General features: G+C 36.4%; 1 protein-coding gene across 1 annotated transcript in view; it reads left to right on the forward strand.

Annotated features, from left to right (window-relative positions):
• LOC117104506 (protein NO VEIN-like) overlaps nucleotides 1-21928 on the forward strand; it is a 43206-nt gene that overhangs the window by 17958 nt on the left and 3320 nt on the right. Inside the window, exons 10-23 of the mRNA XM_033245357.1 lie at nucleotides 594-702; nucleotides 809-1387; nucleotides 1887-2067; nucleotides 3669-3804; nucleotides 4224-4349; nucleotides 4621-4768; nucleotides 5182-5294; nucleotides 5514-5670; nucleotides 6192-6428; nucleotides 6830-7069; nucleotides 7950-8131; nucleotides 9538-9742; nucleotides 10358-10515; nucleotides 19063-20914. Of these exons, the coding sequence (XP_033101248.1) occupies nucleotides 594-702; nucleotides 809-1387; nucleotides 1887-2067; nucleotides 3669-3804; nucleotides 4224-4349; nucleotides 4621-4768; nucleotides 5182-5294; nucleotides 5514-5670; nucleotides 6192-6428; nucleotides 6830-7069; nucleotides 7950-8131; nucleotides 9538-9742; nucleotides 10358-10515; nucleotides 19063-20914 (4423 nt within the window). The remainder of the gene's footprint in view (nucleotides 1-593; nucleotides 703-808; nucleotides 1388-1886; nucleotides 2068-3668; nucleotides 3805-4223; nucleotides 4350-4620; nucleotides 4769-5181; nucleotides 5295-5513; nucleotides 5671-6191; nucleotides 6429-6829; nucleotides 7070-7949; nucleotides 8132-9537; nucleotides 9743-10357; nucleotides 10516-19062; nucleotides 20915-21928) is intronic.

Consider the following 21928-nt stretch of genomic DNA (forward strand, 5'->3'; position numbering starts at 1 on the left):
CGCCAGTCCTTTTTAATGCTTCCGACTGTTTATTAGTTTCTCACTTCTCATTTACTAATTGCTGGCCTTTTATCTTACGACTTATCTTGGTTATTCACTTGATACTTTTAGTTTGATTTGTTCTGTAATTCTCATTCATACGTGTTAACGCTGAAGAAGGACACAGGCGTGTCAGAAATATTCGTTTGCAATAAATTTTATGTCTCTATTATGTCAACGTATGCTATCGCTTCATTTTCGTATTTACTTTTATTTATATATTCGTATGAGACATATGTGGAACCTACTACATCGGATACAACTATATATATATATATATATTTATATCTTATATTTATAGATATTGTATTTAAGATATCCTGTAATTGGCTTTTTGCTGTTGGATGATGTTGGAAATAAAATAAATAAATAATATAATATAATACAATAAAGATAAGTTAGGTTTCTTCAGTGTGATATACTTACTTGTAACCCAGACAATTTTGAAGATTTATTTCCAGTGAGGTCATTCTAGTACTGAACTGTTATAAGTGTTTTTGTATAATGTATATAAAGAAGATATATTAAAACTAACTTTACATATCAATTTTAAGGCTCCAGAAGAAGAAAAAGACAATCTAAGTTCCGTTTTAGATGAAGATTTGGACTTGGATACAGAACCTGAAGATGTTGGAACACCCTGTAATGCATCACCTGCAAATGGTAGTAAAAATTATGAAAAATATCACTGTTAAATATTAATAAATAAATATAAATTTTCTTTGTTTTCTTTGTTTAAAAATTTGTTTTGTTTTTTTTGTAATTTCAGGTGAGTTATCTACTCCTACTCCTGCTGAGGAATTGCAAGAAGATGAAGCAGATGTCAAAGATGAGGTTGAAAGTGATATCGCAACTCACGCAAACACACTGGAAAATACAGATCTGGATGAAGATTTCATTGACAACTTGGAAGACAATCAAAAAGACATGCAGAGCCTAACTGAAGATGAGATTGCTCCACCTGTAAAACTTACACCATGTCAGGAAGAAATGCAACATTGTAAAGCTGTCGTTGACAATATTCGTAAAAATGAATTTGGTATTGGCGCCATTTTGGGCAAAGAAGGTGAAAGTTTGATGGAGGTTCAGAAAGGTCGCATTGTGCGAAGCTTGGAGCGACTTTCTACTGAACTCTACAGTAAAGATACACACTTTGTACTTGAATTGGTTCAGAACGCGGATGATAATACATATAATGACGACTGCCAACAACCATCACTCCTGTTCCAGTTGGAAGATGGACAAATTACTGTCTATAACAATGAAAAGGGCTTCAGTGCAGAGAACATACATGCACTGTGTGATGTTGGCAAAAGTACCAAAGGGAAACATAAATACGGATACATAGGTACTGTTTAACTTCACTATACATTTTTAAATTGATTTTTCCCTCTTTTAGTAATAATTGTTAAGTAAAAATGTGCAACATACAATGAAAATGACAAGACAGATGCCTGAGGATTGCACTATGGTAGTGCTATGCACCACCAGAGAAGCTTTAATAACTACCATACATGCCCCAAGTGGAGCAGCTTTTTTTAAATTTGTAGACCCACTTCTTGAATATTCAACAATTAGTATATATAGCATTGCTATTTATTTCTTTATTCTTTTCCATAAAGTGGAGCAGCTTTTTAGAAACTTGTAGACCCTCTTCTTGAATATTCAACAATTAGTATATATAGCATTGCCATTTATTTCTTTATTGTTTTCCATATCAGTGAAATAATATTTTTTAATTAAATTTTAAAAGCAAATGTGACTATTTGCTTGATGTCTCTAAGATTAAAGGATTCAATATTTCACCAAATGCATAAAAAAAATTTGGTCATTGTTTTTTACTAAAGGTCACAAAGGAATTGGGTTCAAGTCAGTGTTTCGAGTGACTGAGAGACCTGAAATACACTCCAATGGCTTTCATATCTGCTTCGACCGGCAAGCAGACTCTCTCGGCTACATCCTTCCCACCTGGATAGGTGCTTCTAAAATAGAAGATGTCACTGAAGATGGTGACAAAGACTCAAAAGGGTAAATATATTACCTTTTTTTTCCAATTTGTTTTAAGCATTTATTAATTGTTCTTTTATGTTTGAATTTAATTACTGCTTTACTAGACAAAGTATTTGTTATCTACAATATGTAATGTAATGTAGTTAGATTTATATAGTGCTTGATACTAAAAACGTAACAAAGCAATTAAGGTGTAGACTAGCTTACAGTAGCTTGCTTCTCCCCTAAAGGTCTCTCTGTGTTAAGCTGTCTGGTAAACCAGTACAAGCTTCACCTGTCTGTCTGCAACAGGGGCTGAATGGACCAGTACACCTGGGTAACACCTTACTTGTCTTAAAAGATATACTGGGTTCTAAGTGCACACATGCCAAATTGTGTACACTGGCCTATGGTTCAAGCTGGCGTCACACAGTCAAATTAGTACAGAAATTTTGGTTCAGTTTTTCATTTTGACAGGAGTACGTAGACACTTGATATTCCCTAGCCACACTATTAAATTTTTGATAAATAACTTGTTACCTCATGTAAATATTAGGGACAACCTAAATAAGGGTATACTGATGCTGGATATATTCTTGTGCGGGTCCCTACCATTTCCCAATGGTCCATACTTTCTATGCTGTGATTGGCTGATGATTTTCAGATGTCCTCAAAATCTGAAGGCAAATAGAACATGTTCTATACTTTCCAGTTCTTTTTCCATCACTGTGGAGCCAGGTTAAAGCAAAAGTCGCAGTAAAATCACATTTGGGAATCAAACCAGGTACACCCCATTAATCATTTTTACTCTGTATGGATATTTTAAGTAAAAAACTGACCGTGTGACTCCAGCGTTAGAGTCCTTATTCTAGAAGACTTGTTGCACCACCAGAATGATAGGCAAGCCTGCCATTCAAACCAGCGCTGATGTTATGGCTGTACGTTGCAGCGCCCCTGCCTTAATGGCTCAGCCACCTAAACTTGCTATACTTGCACTACAGAATTAGCTTAGCTCAGTTGACTAATCTGGTGGTAGCCACTGTGTGTGGCAGCCTCTCCTTGTATTTCAGCTAGAGTGCTGAAATACAAGTTACAATAGTGCACTGTCTTTCGGATGAGACGTTAAGCCCTTGGTCCCTTGTGCATTTATGGCCCATGTGCACGTTAAAGAACGCAGTACACTCTTCGGTAGAGAATCGTCTTCCGGTGTACTGCCCAATCACCACCAGCAGGACCACTCTGGAAATAAATCTTCTTCTAGACTTTTGTGGGCTATTTTTGGTGTTTAGACCGAATAAATTCAATCAATCAATTAGTCAATCAAAATTAATTTCATTATACATTTTTACTTAACCTTTCTTATTGCATATTTTTTTCTTTCTATGTTACTTTTTGTAAAATTAAGTTTCATTTTTGTAAATAATTCAATTTACTAATATTTATGCTGTGTATGGAGGTATTTGACTTTTTATGTCTCTGTCATATGTTCTTTCTTGTATTAATTGAAATACATATGTGTATTTTTTTTCAATTATCATGTTGTTTTGTTTTACTTTGAACTAGTGCTGCCTGTCATTTTACTGCGTTTGAACTAGTAATAGATTGGAATTTGTAATCAACATTTTTTTACACCTGCACAGATGGCAGACGAGGATTGTGCTTCCTTTGAAGGACGAAGTTTGTAAAACAAACAAGCTTCTAAATCGATTCGATGATATCCAACCATCACTGCTACTTTTCCTGCACAGGCTGCGTTCCATTCAAGTTGTAAATCAGGTAGTATAGTATTTAGATCAAAAGTGAAAATAATGTTTGTTACATTTGTATATGTTATTGTTTTATTTGTATATTAAAGCATCACATATAAAAAATGAAGCATTAAAGCAAGCTCATCAGTCTATCGAGATTTAATTTTACTTCATACAAGCAAATCATGTGCCACTGATGCAAAATAGTAACTTTCAAATTAGTTAATACATATTAAATTATTGTCATCCTCCTCCCCATCACTGCTGTCATTGCTATGATATTCTGGTATGTCCTTATATTTAAATGTACTATTTAGTACAAACATTTTTATTGGATTTAATACATGGGATATGTTTTAATAAAATTTGTCAAATGAAAATAAGAAAATTTGAATACTTCAGTACATTAAAACTTTCACAAAAGTATACTGTTTTTTCATCCAACAGCCAAAAGCTTCAGTAGTAGAGATGAAAAGAATTGATCATCCAAAGAGCGTCATTGAAATCAAACATTCTGATGGAACTGATTTCTGGCTTGTCGTCAAGGAAATGATCAATGTTAATAATTCAGTGGTAAGATATAATCTTGCTGACACGGCTTTGGAAATCCTTTACAATAGAGTTTAATATTCTTGTAAACACGTTTTTGATAATTTCAGTAAACAGTTTTGATATTGTTCATAGAAAATTTGTGACTATTAACTTTAAGAAATATCTTTGTGGCGCTTCGAGAATTATGACTGCATAAATTCTTGAAATGTAAATTTTATGATATTTATGAAGTCCTTATGTGCACATGAGAGATATCAACTTATAGAAAAACAAATCTAACCTTCCTTTTCAGTGTGAAAGAGTTGATGTGGAATCTACAGAACTTGCTTTGGCATTTCCTCTACCAAACAGCAAAAGTACTTCAGACTTTGTATTGAAAGACCAGAACATCTTTGCTTATCTACCTTTGAGAAGCTACGGCTTCAAGTTTATTATACAAGGTAAAGTATTACATATTCCTATAATCCAGAAATTAGTACCATTGCTGATACTAAATGACTGTCAACTATGACCATAAATGAGAGCAGATGTAAACTATTTGTACTCTTCCTAAGTGGATTACTACTAATAAACCTTTTTTGCTAAGCCCCTCCCTTAAAATATTGTTGCTATAATATCCCACAAAATGACAGTGTACAAGCATACGCACACATGCGTTTGTGAGACAGCTTGTGTGTTTGTAATATGAGTTCGATTGACACTCCGGAAAGGTTCATGCAATTCAAGTTTTAATTTTCCACAATTTCTTTTAAAGCTAAATATGTCATTTGCAAAAGTTGACATTTGAGGGCAGCAGAGCACAGGTAATTATACTAGAATAGCTTTATACCTATGGAATTTTCCTTCAATTCAGGCGATTTTGACATTCCTTCTTCACGTGAAGATGTTGACAGTGACAGTGCCTGGAACCAGTGGATCAAGCAGCATTTGCCTGCAGTGTTTATCAAGGCTTTGCAGTTTTTCAAAGTGAGTTCTTTACTTGGAATTGAATATTGTCTGGCACTTTTATTACAGATTTAGTGGTTGGAGTTATCTTCGATCTGGTTGTCTCAAATCATCCTCTTCTTACTATTTATTGAACATTGATTACCCTCAAAACTTGATTGATTATCTCATAAATGAAAGAGGCAGTTGTTTTGCTGAAAATACATATTTGATATGATCCATATTTTCCTATTATTTCAGGACTACTACGGTAGTAATAATGAAGAGGTTGCAGTGTGTAAATTCCTGCAGTTTGTTCCTGTAGAGGGTCAGATATTGGGATTCTTCAAGAGCGTTGCTAAGAACATTCATCAGAAGCTTAAATCATTTCCGTGTCTTCCTGTTCAGGTTCCTGATGGTATGTGTCTCCATGTGTTTATAATTTAAAATGCAGTAAATGTTCTTATGACTGGAGAAGGAAAACCAGTCTCCATAGTCGACCATAAGTTATACAGGCCTACATCTGTGACTTTTTAACATTGGCTTTAATTTTGGAAAAATCATATCTCTTTAAAAAAGTCTTCAAAAAAAATTCAGAGAAAGCTGGCAAAAATGAAAAGAAAATTTTATTTTCTCATTTAACAATGGTCCTGCAAAAATCTTCTTTTTTTCCCTCTCATTCTTCCACTTTATTCAAAAACCGACATATACAGTGAACAAAAAAAGAAGTACTGTATACAAAGCAAAGTTCAAAAAATGTGTCCAAGTTTCCAAAAAAGCTTCTTGGTAAAAGGAAGAAAATCGAAATTTGTATTTTTTGAAAGAATAAAAAAATGTGAGTTGATGGGTGGTTGTGTTGTTAATGATGATAGTTATGATGCATGTGGATTCTACATTAAATGTTGTTAATTAGTTATAATTTCTTCAACATTTTTCAAGAAAAAGGCTCAACAGTATGGAAGCAACCATCAGAAGCCATCATTGTACATGATCCATTGGTACAAGAACTTGTACCTCCAGAAGTTCTTCACTGCCACCTTGGCTGCTACTTCTTGAGCAATGTTGTCTGCTCTATGTTGAATGTTGCTCTCTTGAAGAGTCTTGGAGTTAAAGTCATAACAACCAGTAATCTCATTAGTCTCTTTAAAGGAGAGGTTTTGAAGGCAAAAGCAGATGGTAAATTAAACATCTTTGTCATGATTACACACATTACTGCAATAATAGAAGTTTTGCCATTTATTGATAATGTCATCCAAATGCTGATTTTAAAGACAATGAAAATGTTTATAACTATGATGATGATTATAATTGTATTATTTTTATTGTTTATTTACTATGCCCTTGATTCGACGTGTGATTTATAATGTTGTGCCTTCAACATAATCCAAATTCCCATAGTATCAATAAAATTTAAAAGCCAGGCTCCGGAGGAAAAACATTTTTAATTTATGTCTTTAGAAAAATGAGTGTATATCAAAAAATCTTTTTCTTTCAGAGCCTGGCTTTATCAACTGACCAATTTAAACATTTCTTGGTCTAAAGTTGTCTCAAAAACTTGTTTGATATTTTTTTAACAGGTGTCGGTTTAAGTATCCCTTACATTGCTAAGTGGATAACGTGTATATATCGCTGCCGTGAGGAAGAGCATGACATATCTGAAGAACCAATTAAAGAAATGCAAGCTCTTCCCATCATTCCCCTAAGCAATGGGAAATGGACAGATCTCCAAGACAAAAGTGTATTTTTTTCTTTAACATTTGAAAAACAAAGGACTGACGTGTATGCCCCGAAGAAAGCTGCCAAGAAAGAAATGCAGGGTATGAGCATATGATTTATTTCTATATTTTGGTTATAAATTTTTCACTAAATAATGAAAAAATTGAAACCGCATCAATGTGCCATCAACAACCATAGTAAACAGCTAGAGAAAAAAACCAATAATAATGTGCCAAAATATATCTTGGTTTATTTGATTTGAAATGTGATTATAAATACCATAATTATCTTCATATACTGTAGGTCAATATATCATTATCATCATTACCACTTATCATTACCATCATCATTATCATCATAGGCTATTATCACCATCATTATAATTATAATCACCATAATCATCATCTTTACCATGTCTATCCCCATTACAATTGCCATATCATCATGCTGTATTACATCATCACAATCATCATCATTGTCACCTCAAAGTCATTAACCTTTTAACCAGGGTGGTTTTCACAGTGCCTTTTTTTTGTTCGAAGATAAATTAACAGTAAGTTAATGGAAGTATATGGCAAAGTAAATTAATTTAGACATTATTCAACCAATGGTTTATATCACAGGTGGGCAAAGTGTGGCCCGCGGGCAGCATGCGGCCCGTCAGTGATTTTTTTTGTGGCCTGCGACAATTGAAAACCCTATGTTTGCGGCCCGCCAATCGAAATTGGCTAGAAAACACCTTGTTTTTTAAGGCCCGACACCAAAAATATGTAAAACGTAACATTAATACTGAGAATAAAGGTGATGTAAAAGCAGTGATTGGAGGTTTTTTGAAGCTCACTGGAACATCAAATTTTGGGTGCGGCCCTCTGTGTTAAATCAAAAATTCACTTTGGCCCTCCAACTGATTTTTATGCCCACCCCTGGTTTATATAGTCATAGCCATCTATATGTAAAAGTTTTTCACAATTACTTTATTAGGAAGTATCCAGATATTAGAATCAGATATGTACATACTACATGGTGATTTGATGACTTGTCAGGATAGTTTGGCAAATTCCCAGGTTATGCTGATGATGGAACATTTAGGAGTTTGCCATATCAAGCCCTATGATGTTATACACAACCACATCTTACCTGCACTTAGAGCTGAAAATTGGGAGGTATGTATGAAGAAGAGAATTATAATTGTTTTTTGAAAGGTATATTGTAGTAGTGTACATAACATACTAGAATAATTTTTAATAACATATTTCATTATAATTTTAAAATTTTCTCACTTTTCTAGCATTTTATTTATTTATTTATTATAAATTTGACATATACAGAAAACATTTGACACATTCTTGTACAAAAAATTAAATAAACAAACAATCTACACTGCTAACCTGAAACCTGTTGGAGAATTAAAAGGATTTTTTTTAAATATGTTATAATCCATAATAAATTCATCTATCAAAAAAATTGAAAAGATAACCTATAGACTACAATAGGGCAAAAGAAAATAATTATTCTACCTTATTACAATCTGCAACTTACACTTATGGCGCCTTGCCAAAACTGTTGTTATCTTAAGATTTTGGCAAGGCAACAACAATCAAATGTAATTATTATATTTGATTGTTGCTGTCTCGCCACTGGGATAATAAGATAAAAGCAGCCTTTGTTTTAAACGATTTAAAATGATATATGAGTATCTGACGACAGAAGGAAGACCGAAATGTCCACTGATTAATGTCAGATAAGATACTCCAAGTATTGAAATGCACGCCATCATGTTGGGATTCAATATTTCGACATTAATTATGTCATCATCAGGAATGATGAAGGAAGATAGGGTTTTCCAAAGCTTTGCAGCATCCATCTATGATTCAAATGATTTATGCGCACACTGGCTGAATGAGACAATATTGATTACTATGAGAAAAAGGAACACTAATGTCCTGTGGGAGAAGCCTTATATAAACGTGATGCCAACAAGACTCTGGATAAACTCCTATTAAGTAAAAGTGGAAAAGGTTATACATACTTAAATGTTCTGGGTTCTGGATGACATGATATTATTATCATTGACATCATCATCATTATCATTTTCTTCATCATCACCATCCTGAGTCTATATGAAGCAATTGTTTACATTTCTCCCTCTGCATCCATACTGGGTCACTCTAATCCAAATCCTGCAGAACAATTCATAAAAAAATTGTTCTGTCTCTTCTAAGACATGATGCGTTATTCAAGCTCCATTTGAGAGCTGCATTTGATATTGAACCAGGGACCAAGGTTACATAAAGCTCATTGCAGTCCAGCACACAGACAGTGAACTATTTCAACCGATTGAGGGAAGCTGTTACCTCTATTCTTTTTGTTGTCAAACAGATTTTCTTGCCCAATGTCTGAAGTCCATATGTGCAACATGGACTTCCCACATCCATTTTCAGGGTATTCTGCTACTGTCTACCGTAGTATGTTTTTTTATTTTGAAACTTATTTCAATATGAACATATTTTTATCATTAATATTAATTATGTTATAGTTTTTAACATGTTTTAAAATGTACTTTTCAAAGGAAAAGCGTACAGAAGTGCTTATAAGCTACATCGTGTACATAAAAGACCAAATGCAACTGCATCAAGACATTTGTAAGATGTCGGATATAAAAGTCGTGGCCCGAATACGGACTGATCGGGGCACGTTTGTGAATCCTAGCAGAGAACCTATTCATTTCACAATGACGTATGGGAACAAGTATGACTTAAGGAAGGATCTAACAGGTAATTAATAGATAGGGTGTAACAGATCTGCAGTTGATCTGTCACCAGATAGATTGGTCACTAGAGTGACATGGTCGTACACATGACTTAGACAACATCAGAATTAACATCTTATATACAAACCAGATGAACATTTTTTTAAAATTTTGTATGTTGTATAAGAGAGCAGCAAGCTAAGTCAGCTAAACGGGTGGTAGCCACTGTGTGTGCGCTGAACCGTGGAGATCTCATGGTCCCCGGTTCAATTCCCATCACTGCTCTCCTTGTGTTTTAGCTGGAGGGCTGAAATGCAATTTTCTAAAGCGCACCGTCTTTCAGATGAGGAATTTTAGCCGTTGGTTCCATGTCAAAATGATCCATGTGCATGTTAAAGAATGCAGTACACTCTTTAGAAAAAAGTAAGGGATTGTTTCTGGTGTACTACCCAATCACTACCAGAAGGACCCACTGGAATTAAGTCTTCTTCAGACTTTCATGGGTTATCCTTAGTGTTCACACCGAATAAATCAATCCATCCAAAATCAAATTAGGTAAAAAAATAGGTATTATTGGCTAGTTATATCCTTGAATTTATGCAAATGCAAACAAGAAATCATTATTTCTTATATTATTCAGGCGGTGATTGGACTTTTGTTGATGAATGCTACCTAAGGAGCAGTAAACAGTTCTCCCCATCACACACTCTGCAGTGGCACCAGTTCCTCTCTGAGTTGGGCGTTTTGAACTTGATAGCTATTGAAAGAAAGACATTAACACTACAAAAAACTGATATGGTAGGTTTGGTATATATATATATATATATATATATATATATATATATATATATATGTATGTCAATTTTAATATCCAACATATTATTTGAACCAGAAGATTCCAAACAAATATAAAGAAGCATACATGCTTCCTTAATATACAATATATTTTCAATCCCAATAAAAGGTAATCACATTCATAATTCATACTCATACCGTGGACTGAAAATATACAAACAGAAATATACATATGCAATTATCGTAATCTGAGAAACCAGATCCTTCTTTATTTATTTAGTGATCAAAGGGCGGTCTGTGTATAAGTGAAGACTGTTTTTAAGGATATTTGAAAAGTGATGCAGATTCAATATTATTTTAATAGACAAGCAAATAAGTGATTAAAGTATATATTTGTCTATCTATTTATGAAAATAACGACACCACAATTTTGCCATGGGTTATATGGGCAAAATGAACAAACCATGTGGTGTGAAACAAAATAATACCAAGCATAAGGTCTAGAAAATGAATCTGTAGAACTTGAGAAATTCTAGAGCTCAAGAAACAAATATGCTGCTTCAACAGCAAATGGAAAACTTAATAGCAAGAAACAATTGCGTATGGAAACCATTCTAATGACCATGTAACCAGCCTTTTCCTAAGTTCAAGGCATTTAAAAATCTCAGCTAGAAGCAGCAGGTCTGGATTGTTGCCAGCAGACCAGAAATTGTGATATGCATGAACAGGAGTAGCTGGTGTTATCGTAAACAGAAAGTTTTGTGAAAAATCATTCACTGCTTAATTTGACAATGGACCTTCCTGTTTGCCCCGACCTTTCAATATTTTTACTAATGTCTCACAAAAGGACAGTAGGGAGCTTTCGTCGATTGCACGACAACAGTAGGACGTAGAATGTAATGACTTCACTAAAAGTCATCTGCGCATGTGAGAACGTTAAGGTCACCTCGTCGAGTAGATTCTAGAATGCAATTAGTGTTAACATTCGCATTTACACATGCATTTTTGGGACACATGTTCTTGTTAATAGACACACGCTTATTGCTGGCACTGTTCTGATAGGTCAGTTGTTAAGTTTGATTGACCCACCAAAAAGGTTAATTCTTGAAATCACCAGAAGAAAGAACTTGAATGATGGAGTGAATTATTGAGCATGTGATAAAGTTCTCCACTAGATAGGTTAATTACGCGTCCATAAATACATTGCAATAGTCAATATTTCTGGAAAATTCAGCCTCTGACACAATGTAGGTGTCAAAATCATGGTAGTTGTAGATGCAAAAAAAGGCCCCCAAGCTGTCTATTTTGAGTTCGTGATTTTGCCGCGATTTTTTCGGTGGCTTGCTCAGACTTTATTTATCAAAAGTATTCCAAAATTTCTCACAGAGGATGTGTGTTGAATATGATGTTCAGAATCAGTGCAACCACGCATTGAAGCTCATCCCCAGTAAAAATAGGCCTATATTGCAAAATAATAGAAAAAACTGAATATAAGGAGACGACTTGGTTAGAACTTGGATAGAGCATTATTATTATAGAGGTATCTGATGGAACCAGGTGAGGAATAATTTCCACAATAAGCGATTTTCCATATTGCATAGCAACCTGATTGATTTGTTTGTCTATTGTGATTGAATGAATGTAAAATAATTTTTTTTGCCTTAGGCGAGACTTGTTTTACACCTTGTTTCGCAAACTTATCTTTTTAAAGATCGTCAGAAGGGTGGTGGTGGGGAAATAAAATTTTTTTTTCTTATCTAAAATAGTTTTGCAAGTCGAATGGCTGAGCGGTTAGCAGGGGCGCCGCAAGCTATAGCCATAATATCGGCGCTGGTTCGAACGGCATGCTCGCCTATGGTTATGGTGGTAGAACAAGCCTTCTCGGATAAAGACTATAAACCGTAGGCCCAGTGTATACAATGGCTCGTGTGCACTATAAAGAACCCAGTACATCTTTCGAGACGAGCAGAGGGATACCCCGGTGTACAGGATAAGACAGCCCTTGTGGTGTACGACGAGAGTTGCTGGTACCAGGTTACCGGGTAGCACATACACAAAAGAACCCTTAGGGGCGAAGAAAGTCATTGATCGAGTTCCTAGTCCACATATCAAGCGCCCTGAGCATCTTACATTAGATGGATCTGTGCGCTATATAAAACTACACTATTATTATTATTATTATTATTATTATTATTATTATTATTAAAAACATCGTGTGAGTGTAACTAGGTTAGTAATGGGATGGTTAATTGCTTTAAATTATATAATTAGGAATAAATATACATATCTTATTTTGGGGCATAATAGAAAAAAAAAAAAAGAAAAACTGAAATTGGCATTTGCCAAAAATAAAATTTTATTTTTATTCAAAATCATTATCATTGGAGGTCGGTGGGTTTGCTAAACAAGGTACATAAAGTCTCAAGGAACAGTTAAGAGATAAATTTGATAGAAGATAAAATTATTGTTTGTATGCTTATTTCCACGGTTCACATAATTATATAAATAGCCAAGTCAAAGTAATAATTTATTAATTCAAAAAAATTGCTGGGGCGAATGCAGGGGGAGTGCAGACGGTGCGATTGCATCCCCTTAAATTGTATTAAGAAAAATAATTTTTGTATTGTTTTGTTGAAATGAACATCGGCCTAGTACCAGTAAGATTTTTAAGGTATGAAAGTGCAATTTGAGATCCATATTCTCAAAAATGTCTTGCCTCCACAACCATGGTGGGGCTTTAGAGGTTAATTCTCACACACCTCCTAATGCGAAATCCTGCACCCGCCCCAGAATTGTATTGCTTATACCATTAAACATTAAAAATGGATAAAACGTTACAAACATAAACAAATATATAAGTACCAAAACAAGGGCGCCAGAAGCACTAAATCAGCCCGAGAAAAGGAATAAATTTTTCTTACATGTTTATTTTTTTTAAACAAATTTTATAGAGGGTTAAATTTCCAGCTAGTTAGGCATGGTGCTTGAAGCAATACAATAATTAATAATTAAATCATAAATTAAATGTATATATATATATATATATATATATTTACATATATATATATATATATGGCTTATTCATTGAGGCATGCCTCTAAAGTTTAGTTTTGGCCTCCCTGTTTACTTGTTCAGGCTGTTTATTCTAATCCCACCTGGTCTATTGTTTCTAATCATGCTTGCATGAAATTCTCACTTTATACTATCTGGCTTTTTCAACCCTCACTCACTCGCCACTGAGGAAGGACTAGTGTTGTCCGAAAGCTCTGGTTCTATTTCTGGCTGTAGAGATATAAATTTGATATTAAACAGCCAAAAATAGAACCAGAGCTTTTGGACAACACTAGAATATTCATTTATTTGTATATATATGTATGTACAATAAAGAAATCTGACGTCACGGGAGTGAATTTAATGTATTGTATGCACTGCAAAACGGTATGTAATAAACTAGGCCTTCTTTGAAATCCTTCTAGGCTTGGCTACTTTAGTTACTTTGAGTTTTTGCAGAGAGATAGGTATTTGTTGTCATGTATAATCATGTGTGGAAACTATTTTGTCTGTCAATAATGTATTTTCTAAGCAGTGGCGTCTTTAGCTGGAGACTTGAGATGAGGTGGGACACTAATGAGGGGTGCAAGGTGGAATAAGGGGCTCAATGGTTTAGTGAGGGGGTGCTAGCTTGCAAAATAAGGTGTGGTATGGGGAAATTTTAGCTACTATTTCCAGTGGGTGCTGAATTGGTGTAGCCTACTTTTTTGGGGTGGCAAAAGTGCTTAACCATTACATGCACCATTGTGATTTTCTAAGCATGCCTAGGCTACAGCAGTAACCCTCCTTTGGGACACTCCTATTCAGGGGACACCCCTATAAGGGGGACGCCTTTCTGTTAAACGAGGGGAAATATGTCTTTTAACAATACGGTCTACCTCTATTACCACACCTATTAAGGGGAGGAGGACACTTTCTGAGTGTGACAAATAGTCAAATAACCCCTTAAGGGGACACTATTTGTTTCATTGTACACAACAGATACAGTAGTCTCATACAAGGAAATGTATTTAACTTTATATTTTGACACTTTTGAGCAATAAACCAGAATTTCTCCCCTTAATCCACAGGTGGGGAAAGTGCGACCCGACAGTGATTTTTTTTTTTGTGACCCGCGAAAACAAATTAAAAAAACCCTGTGTGTGTGCAGCCCGCTAAGCAACATTGCTAGGAAAACACCTTGACTATCATATGTAAAAAGTAAGATTAAAACTAGGAATAATGTGGTGTAAAAGCAGTGCTTAGTTTGGAGGTTTTTGGAAGCACATCGAAGTTTGGGTGCAGCCCTCTGTGTTACATAAATCAAAAATTCACTTTGGCCCTCCTACCGATTTTTATGCCCACCCCCTACCTTAATCATTGGAGTGAACATTGGTATCAGGGCAGATTCAGAGGTGTCCGTGTGGGCCGAAAGGGGCCGACAGAAGGTAAGTACCCTAAAGGGGTCTGGTAGAATGCCCCTGCAAAGTGTTTTGTTTTCTAGAGGCCCGGAAATTACCTCTAAGCTGAGGTGTTATTTTGTGTGATCAATATTTCTTTTGTGTTTTACTTTCCAGAAAGGGGAGAGCCCTCTATCCCCCACCCCCAAATCGGCAGTGGCGTATCTAGGGGAGGGTGTGGGGTTGCACACCCCTCCCCCAGTCGCCTCCCCAAAAATCATGGTCAAGTAGTTAAAAATCACCATATTTTGCGAATTAGCGCCCTTCAACTGATCATCTACCCCCTCCACTTTACCTTCTCGCCCCTCCCAATCAACCTCCTCCCCAATTCAAGACTTTTAGATACGCCACTGCAAACCGGCCCCATAGCCCAGCTACTGTATGTGTTAATTTATATGAACCAATCTTGTCAATTTTGGCCCTTATAATTAACTGTGGATTTCCTTTTCATTGTTTTTCGTGTTCTTTCATATAAGGATTCTAATCCATACCATAACATGCACCCTTAATGCAAAGTCGTTACTCTATTCATGCTACATCCATCTAATAAAAAGCTCAGTATTAAAATAAAATATTTAGTAATTAACATTGCACCGTGAGATATATTGGGAACATAAATCTATTACACTGTTAATTTACTATTACATTTCTAATGATATTATAAAGAATGTACGTCATCCAAAAGCATGCCAAAAAACCCTATTAAGGGGAAATTTCTCGTTGTTGGTCACTTTCCTTAGTCTCGTAGATACCGTATTTGCAATGAAGCATGCCAATAAATCAATCAATTTATTGGGTCCACTTTCGATACAGTGGCACTCATCAGGGGCGGATCCAGAGATGTCCAAAAGTGAGGGCGACTGAAAGTTGGGCTGATCGGGACAAGATTGCCCTGGGGGCCCGGGACATTCCCCCGCGAAATTTTTGTGTTCTAGACGCCTGAAAATAACATTTGAGGCATTCTGAGGTTCTGGGCTGTTATTTTTTTTTTCTTTTTTTTTTCTCTTATTTTTTTAACCTCCCAAAAGGTGTGGGGGGGGGGGGCGTTGTTGGCCCCCCCCCCACTAAATCTGCCCCTGTAAATTTAAAAAGGCAAATTGGAAAAACCCATAAAACAGCAAACCGCCACATAATGCAACAATTTAAAATTAAAACGGAACAGTAGAGAAAATCCGATCAGAATGACAAAATAAACTATGCATCCACTGGAAGGAATCCCAATATCTGCGGACGGATCCGTTTCACCCTTCCAGGCCTCATCAGTGCGGCTAGGGTACAGACCCAAACGAAACGTTCGACCAGCTTAGGTAGGGCCCAAACTAGTCCCACGACCACTAATAATTACAGAGCCAAACCAAGGCAATAATATAGAACGTAGCCAGTTGATTTGTGGCCGAGTTGACTTGTGGCCGAGTTGACTTGTGGCCGAGTTGACTTGTGGCCGAGTTGACTGTGGCCGAGTTGACTTGTGGCCGAGTTGACCTGCACCCTGTTGACTCACTTGGGTGTTCATTTAACCTGGGATGCTCGATCAGACTTGCTATCACCATCGCCCAATACTCCGCTCCACCCAACCCTGTTATCTCGTCTAGACAAGTCACAAGTTAAACTTGGGAAGTCAACTTCAAAACTGTTGTCAAACGTTTACCCTGTAGAGGATGTGGAATATTGGTCAAAACTAGCAGCGCCACCTATACCCAAAGAGGCCAAAGAGAGAATGTGTTTGGACCAGGGCCTGAACACAATTCCTAAAAAACCTTCCAAGTGTTTCACTAATACAAATCAAGCTGCTCTCGAAGATACTCTTCAGTGTATTGACCAATCTGCGAGGGAAGGTGTACGAGCCATTAACGCTTGTGGTTACTTAATTTCATATATTGGGGACCCGAAAGCATCACCACAGCTGGTATCAGGTGCAGTTTCCCTACTCAAAGAAACCTTACCCTTAGTGGCTGATGAGCTAGCCACCATCACAAGTTTGGCAGGCACAGAACGTCGGAACAATGTTTTGCGTGCGACTAAAATATCTCCGGAACATTTTGATAGTTTTCTTCATATGCCATCCTTTGCTGCTGATGACTTATTTTTTGGTTCGTTTTCAGATAAGGCAGCTTTGATCCAACAGCTTGAGACACCAGCTCCAGCTCAGGATTTTCTTGATCGTTCACGACAATCTAGAAAGCGACCGTCTGAAATGCCACTGCCAGTGTCATTGATGACGTCGCGATATAAGCAGCCACAACAACAAATGGTCACACAGACCCAGTATTATTTGGAACAACAATCAGTTGTTGATGGCCCAATCCGGCGACGAAGGCGTCGCAACCGGAATAGGCAGCGCAATTCCCACTTCCAATAATTGTAGGGCTTGCCCAACTTCGGTGTTTGGGGAAAGCTGGGTTGGTGGTTATTGTGGCTGCCATATTATGGGTTCTGTTTTTGAGTATAATATGATGAAAATAGCTCTAGTGCAACATATTGTTTATTCCGGATCCCATTTACATTGTTTTAAGTTGAAAATAAGGCCTGTGTTAGCATTTGGTCTAATAGAAATTTTATTAAAATATTACAGAAGTACTGTTTTAAGAAGTGAAATTTTATTTCATTGTTCCTAAACATATTATTTCTATGCATTTGGTTGCTGGATTAATAAGTTGGATAATTTTTAGCAAGAGATTTCATTAACATTTATATTTCACAATTGCTGGTGCATCCCATACTGTACAACACAGGTGGGCAAAGTGTGGCGGACATTGATTTTTTTGCGGTCAGCGAAAACGACTAAGTAAAAACCCTGTGTGATTGCCGCCAACCATCTTTGGCTAGAAACACCTTGTTTTTTGTGGCCCCGACACCGATCATCTACAAAAAGTAATCATTAAAACTGAATTTAAAGTGGTATTACAGTAATCCACAAAGGTTTTTAGAAGCACACTGGAACCATCAAAATTTGGATGCGGCCCTCTGTGTTAAATCAAAAATTCTCTTTGGTTCTCTGACTGATTTTTATGCCCACCCCTGCTGTACTGTCAGTCGCAAAATGGAAGGTGACTGCTTGCTTTGTTGACATTGACTTACTGAGGTCAAAGTGAGTTCATTGTACTGAGTGTATAGTTACCCTGGATTTATTTTGAAACCACACTGAACGTGTTCTGTATGGTTGGATGTCATTTCTTGCTGTTTACATCATTGCTCATGGATCTACTGTACATATAGGCTTTTAAGATGCTATTCGATAATGCAAAAGTAGATTGATTCCACATCACTTGCTCATCTTAGTCTGCTATAGACATTCTTCTGTGGAATTGCAATATAGAGCCGAGATCATTGTCCGATATGAATCTCAACACAGGTATAGTAATATTCTAGACTGCATTTAAGTTTATATCCAAAAACTTGCACAAAAATAATGATGGCTACAGTAAATATATACAGTTATCAATAAAGTTATTGAAACATATTTACTGAATTTTATATCAAGTTTAAAAAGAATTTAAAAAAGGCGGCTATGTAACACATCACAACACTACAGTACACACTGGATAACAAGAAAGACTGGTTCAGCCTCTAATTTGGAAACAAAATAAAATTAATGCTGCAAGTTTCCAATTACAATTGTTAAGTTTTTAAATATTTTTTATAATTCATGGAAAATATTTTTTACTACTAAGGCAATTCTTTTTTAATACCTTGTTTTAGCGCATCTAGTTTTTGAAAAAATTTTCAGCAGCAGGTGGTAAAAAGTAAAATTTTCTTGCTTAACTTTTAGCAAAATTATCCTGCCAAAAGTACCCGAGTGGAAGAGGGAAAAAAAAAATTATTTTCCAAATAATTTTTTTTTTTTAACTAAAAAGAAAAAAATATAATTTACATGAAATATGGGTGGAATGATAATACACTAAAAAATAATGAAATATAAAATACCGTAAAACAATATTTTTTTTTTTAAAGGTGGTGTGTTCTCTAAAAAAAAATATCAAAAAAGTATCGCGTATTAGAGTGCCTTAGTATTATTATTAAATCTTTACACATGCTTATTAACTGCATCAATTTCTTCCAGGATTCGTCAATTTGGAGCAGTGAGTGTAAGACATGGCCAGTTCCAAGTGATGGGTGTTACCAGGTTGAAGATAGCAGGAGCAAGCAATTGGAGAAACTTCTTGAAAATAACACAAAGGGAACCGATGACAATCATAGAGTTATGAATAACCTGCTAAACATTCTAGATAAAGAATGGGATAACTTTAGTAAATTTGTGACAGCTTCACTAGTCATTGGCAACCAAAGAAAGAAATCAATCGAATCAAGTTTTGCAAAGCTATTATTAAGATCATCTTGGATTTCCACAAGCCCAATGCTTGACCCAGAACTCGGAACTCGTACAGGAAAACGTTTGTTACCACCAAATCAGGTTTTTTTGTTCTCCAAATATCTTCGTGGTTTCTTAGATGAGCATGTTCCTTATCTTCTGGGATCAACACCAGAGAATAGAGAGCTTGTACATTTCTTAGGCCTTAAAGGCGAAGATGTCGTAAGGGATGTTAACTTCCTACTCCACATGCTTCAGAGTTGGTGTACAAGAGGAAAAAATTCCCAACCAGATGAGATCATGAAGTCGGGAGCAGTTTTCACCACGTCTATTGAACATATGTTGCAAGTTTATATTCACCTGCAATTGCACTCACCACCAGGACAGCTTCAAAAATTTTTTGAAAACTTCCCAGCTGTATTTCTGCCTTCAAGTGTGTGTGAACAACGCAGGGTTGTCACTGGAAAATTTGTACACAAGTCTTTGACATACTGGATGGATCCTACCGAACTATTTCACAAGTACAGTGCCCCAACTGACAGAGTATCTGTTATTGAATTCTATGGGTCAAGCCAAGATTTTTTTCAGAAACATCTTAGGATTGATGAGGCACCAAACATGCTTGAATATTTACAGCTCCTTGTCAAGATTACTAGTGAAAATCAACTTCCAAATACTATTGTTCACTCTGATGTTTTAAAGATCTTTGAAATTCTCGGGGAAAAATGTGCTAGATCAGGTCATACCTACGGCAAAAGCAACTTGGCAAACAATGTCATAGATGTTGATACCAATAGAGCATCCTATTTGAAGAACAACCTGAAGGAATACAAGGTGTTTCCCACCAAAGCAAATAGGTGGGTATCTCTTGATGATGAGCCAATGATAGTCGATGAAGGATCGAAGGACCTTGAAGAACTGTTTTCTTCTAACCAAGATATTCATTTTCTTCTAGAGGATGCTGAGGAAAATTTGACCTCAAAACGTGGAGTAAAAAGTCGATCCAGCATAAACAGAAAAGGAACACATGAATATGAAAATGTTCAACGCTTTCTACAAGTATGTGAACTTAAGCATCTGTCTGATTGTGTTAAGACTGAAAGTATTCAGGTTTTAATTAGTCCATGTCCAAGCCTGAAGAATCTAATGCATCATGTTGTTCCATATGTGCAGTCCTTTTTGCTTTCAAAGTACCACGAGGTTCACGAAAGGCTGGTTTCCAAATTCAAAATACAGTCTAAACTAAAAATTATGAACTTCATGACTGTTTCCAGCCTGGAAGTTGCTTATAGATTAGAGTACTTAAAGAATGGTGAATATGACACTGCGGTAATGACCACTAAACAAAAGTGCATGATAACTAACAACTTTTATGTAAATAAGACAATTGAAAAAAACATTAAGGGAGACAGTTCTGTAAGGAAAGAAGTAGCCAAGTTTTTTAGTGATGGAGATAATGATTGCCAAAAAGAGATGCAGCAATTCCTAAGGTCGGTGATGGCTTTTGAAGATGAGGAGTTTCTCGATGAATGGGGTGTATCAAGAGTTCAAGGGGTAGATCTGTGGGAAGTTGAGAAAGTGGAAGAACCAAAGCCCATTCCTGGTAAGTGTTGAAATCTACAGTTCGTCAAACATCTGCTGTTTTTAGCCTGATCAGTACGATGGCTTGCATATTATGGTGATCATGCATTAATGTACCCAAGTTGTCTTTCAGTACCACCAATGTGGAGACAGCCGGGTCAAGCAAGATTTGCCGCTGGGAGAGTAAAAAAGTCCCTAGCAAGAACATTAGTGGGCGGGGCCACAGGCTGCCCAGAAACCCTTAGAAGGGCCCTGGTGTGAAGTGCCTGGAATCTTCGAAAATGATTTTGACAGGCTCTCATAAAATCAGGCCCTCATAAAATTAGAAATGTACATGGAATTTTTTTTTCCCACATTTTTTTCTCTCCAGACCACCTCTCCTACCTATAACAAGAGACCCTGGTTCCAGGCCCCACTGTGGTGCCACTGCTCTCTCCTCCAGAGGCCAAGTGCCCTGGGTCTTATAGGCTTGGCCTCCACTTTTATGCATCCTGCCAAATGACCCATTGAGGCCCTAGTTTCCCACCATTAGAAGGCCTGGCAGTTGCATTAATTCTGAGCCCAAGGACCAACGCATTGCCCTGATTTTTCTATCCAGTAGTAAATAAAATTTTGATGCATTATTATCTGTTTGTTGTGTATGGCCACACAACTAGGTATACTCCTCAGGCCGAGTTGAGTTGCTGATCGGTAAGGCAGGAGTGCTGCCAGCTCCTACAGCCTTAATGTCTGCACTGGTTCGAGATAATTCCTCGCCACAGGCTTGGTTGGTAGAACTAAGTCTTTTACAACAATAAGGACTAGAGATAACGACCATAGGTTTGTGTGCCACTTGTGAAGTGCACACAAACAGTGGTCAAAGTGTACATGGCTTGTTCACTTTGCAGAATCCATTGCATCTTTTGTAAGAGTAGGGGGCTACCCCCAATGCTCTGGTTCATTTCAGCCCCTATCGTGGTGGTGTGAAGAAACATAAAGCCATTAACCAGCTGTCTATGACTGCTGCAGTAGTCACAAATGACGCTGCAAGTAATGG

This window comes from Anneissia japonica, unplaced genomic scaffold, assembly GCF_011630105.1.
Source record: "Anneissia japonica isolate Jap-2015-1 unplaced genomic scaffold, ASM1163010v1 scaffold287600_len331809_cov165, whole genome shotgun sequence".
Classification (NCBI taxonomy): Eukaryota; Metazoa; Echinodermata; class Crinoidea; order Comatulida; family Comatulidae; genus Anneissia; species Anneissia japonica.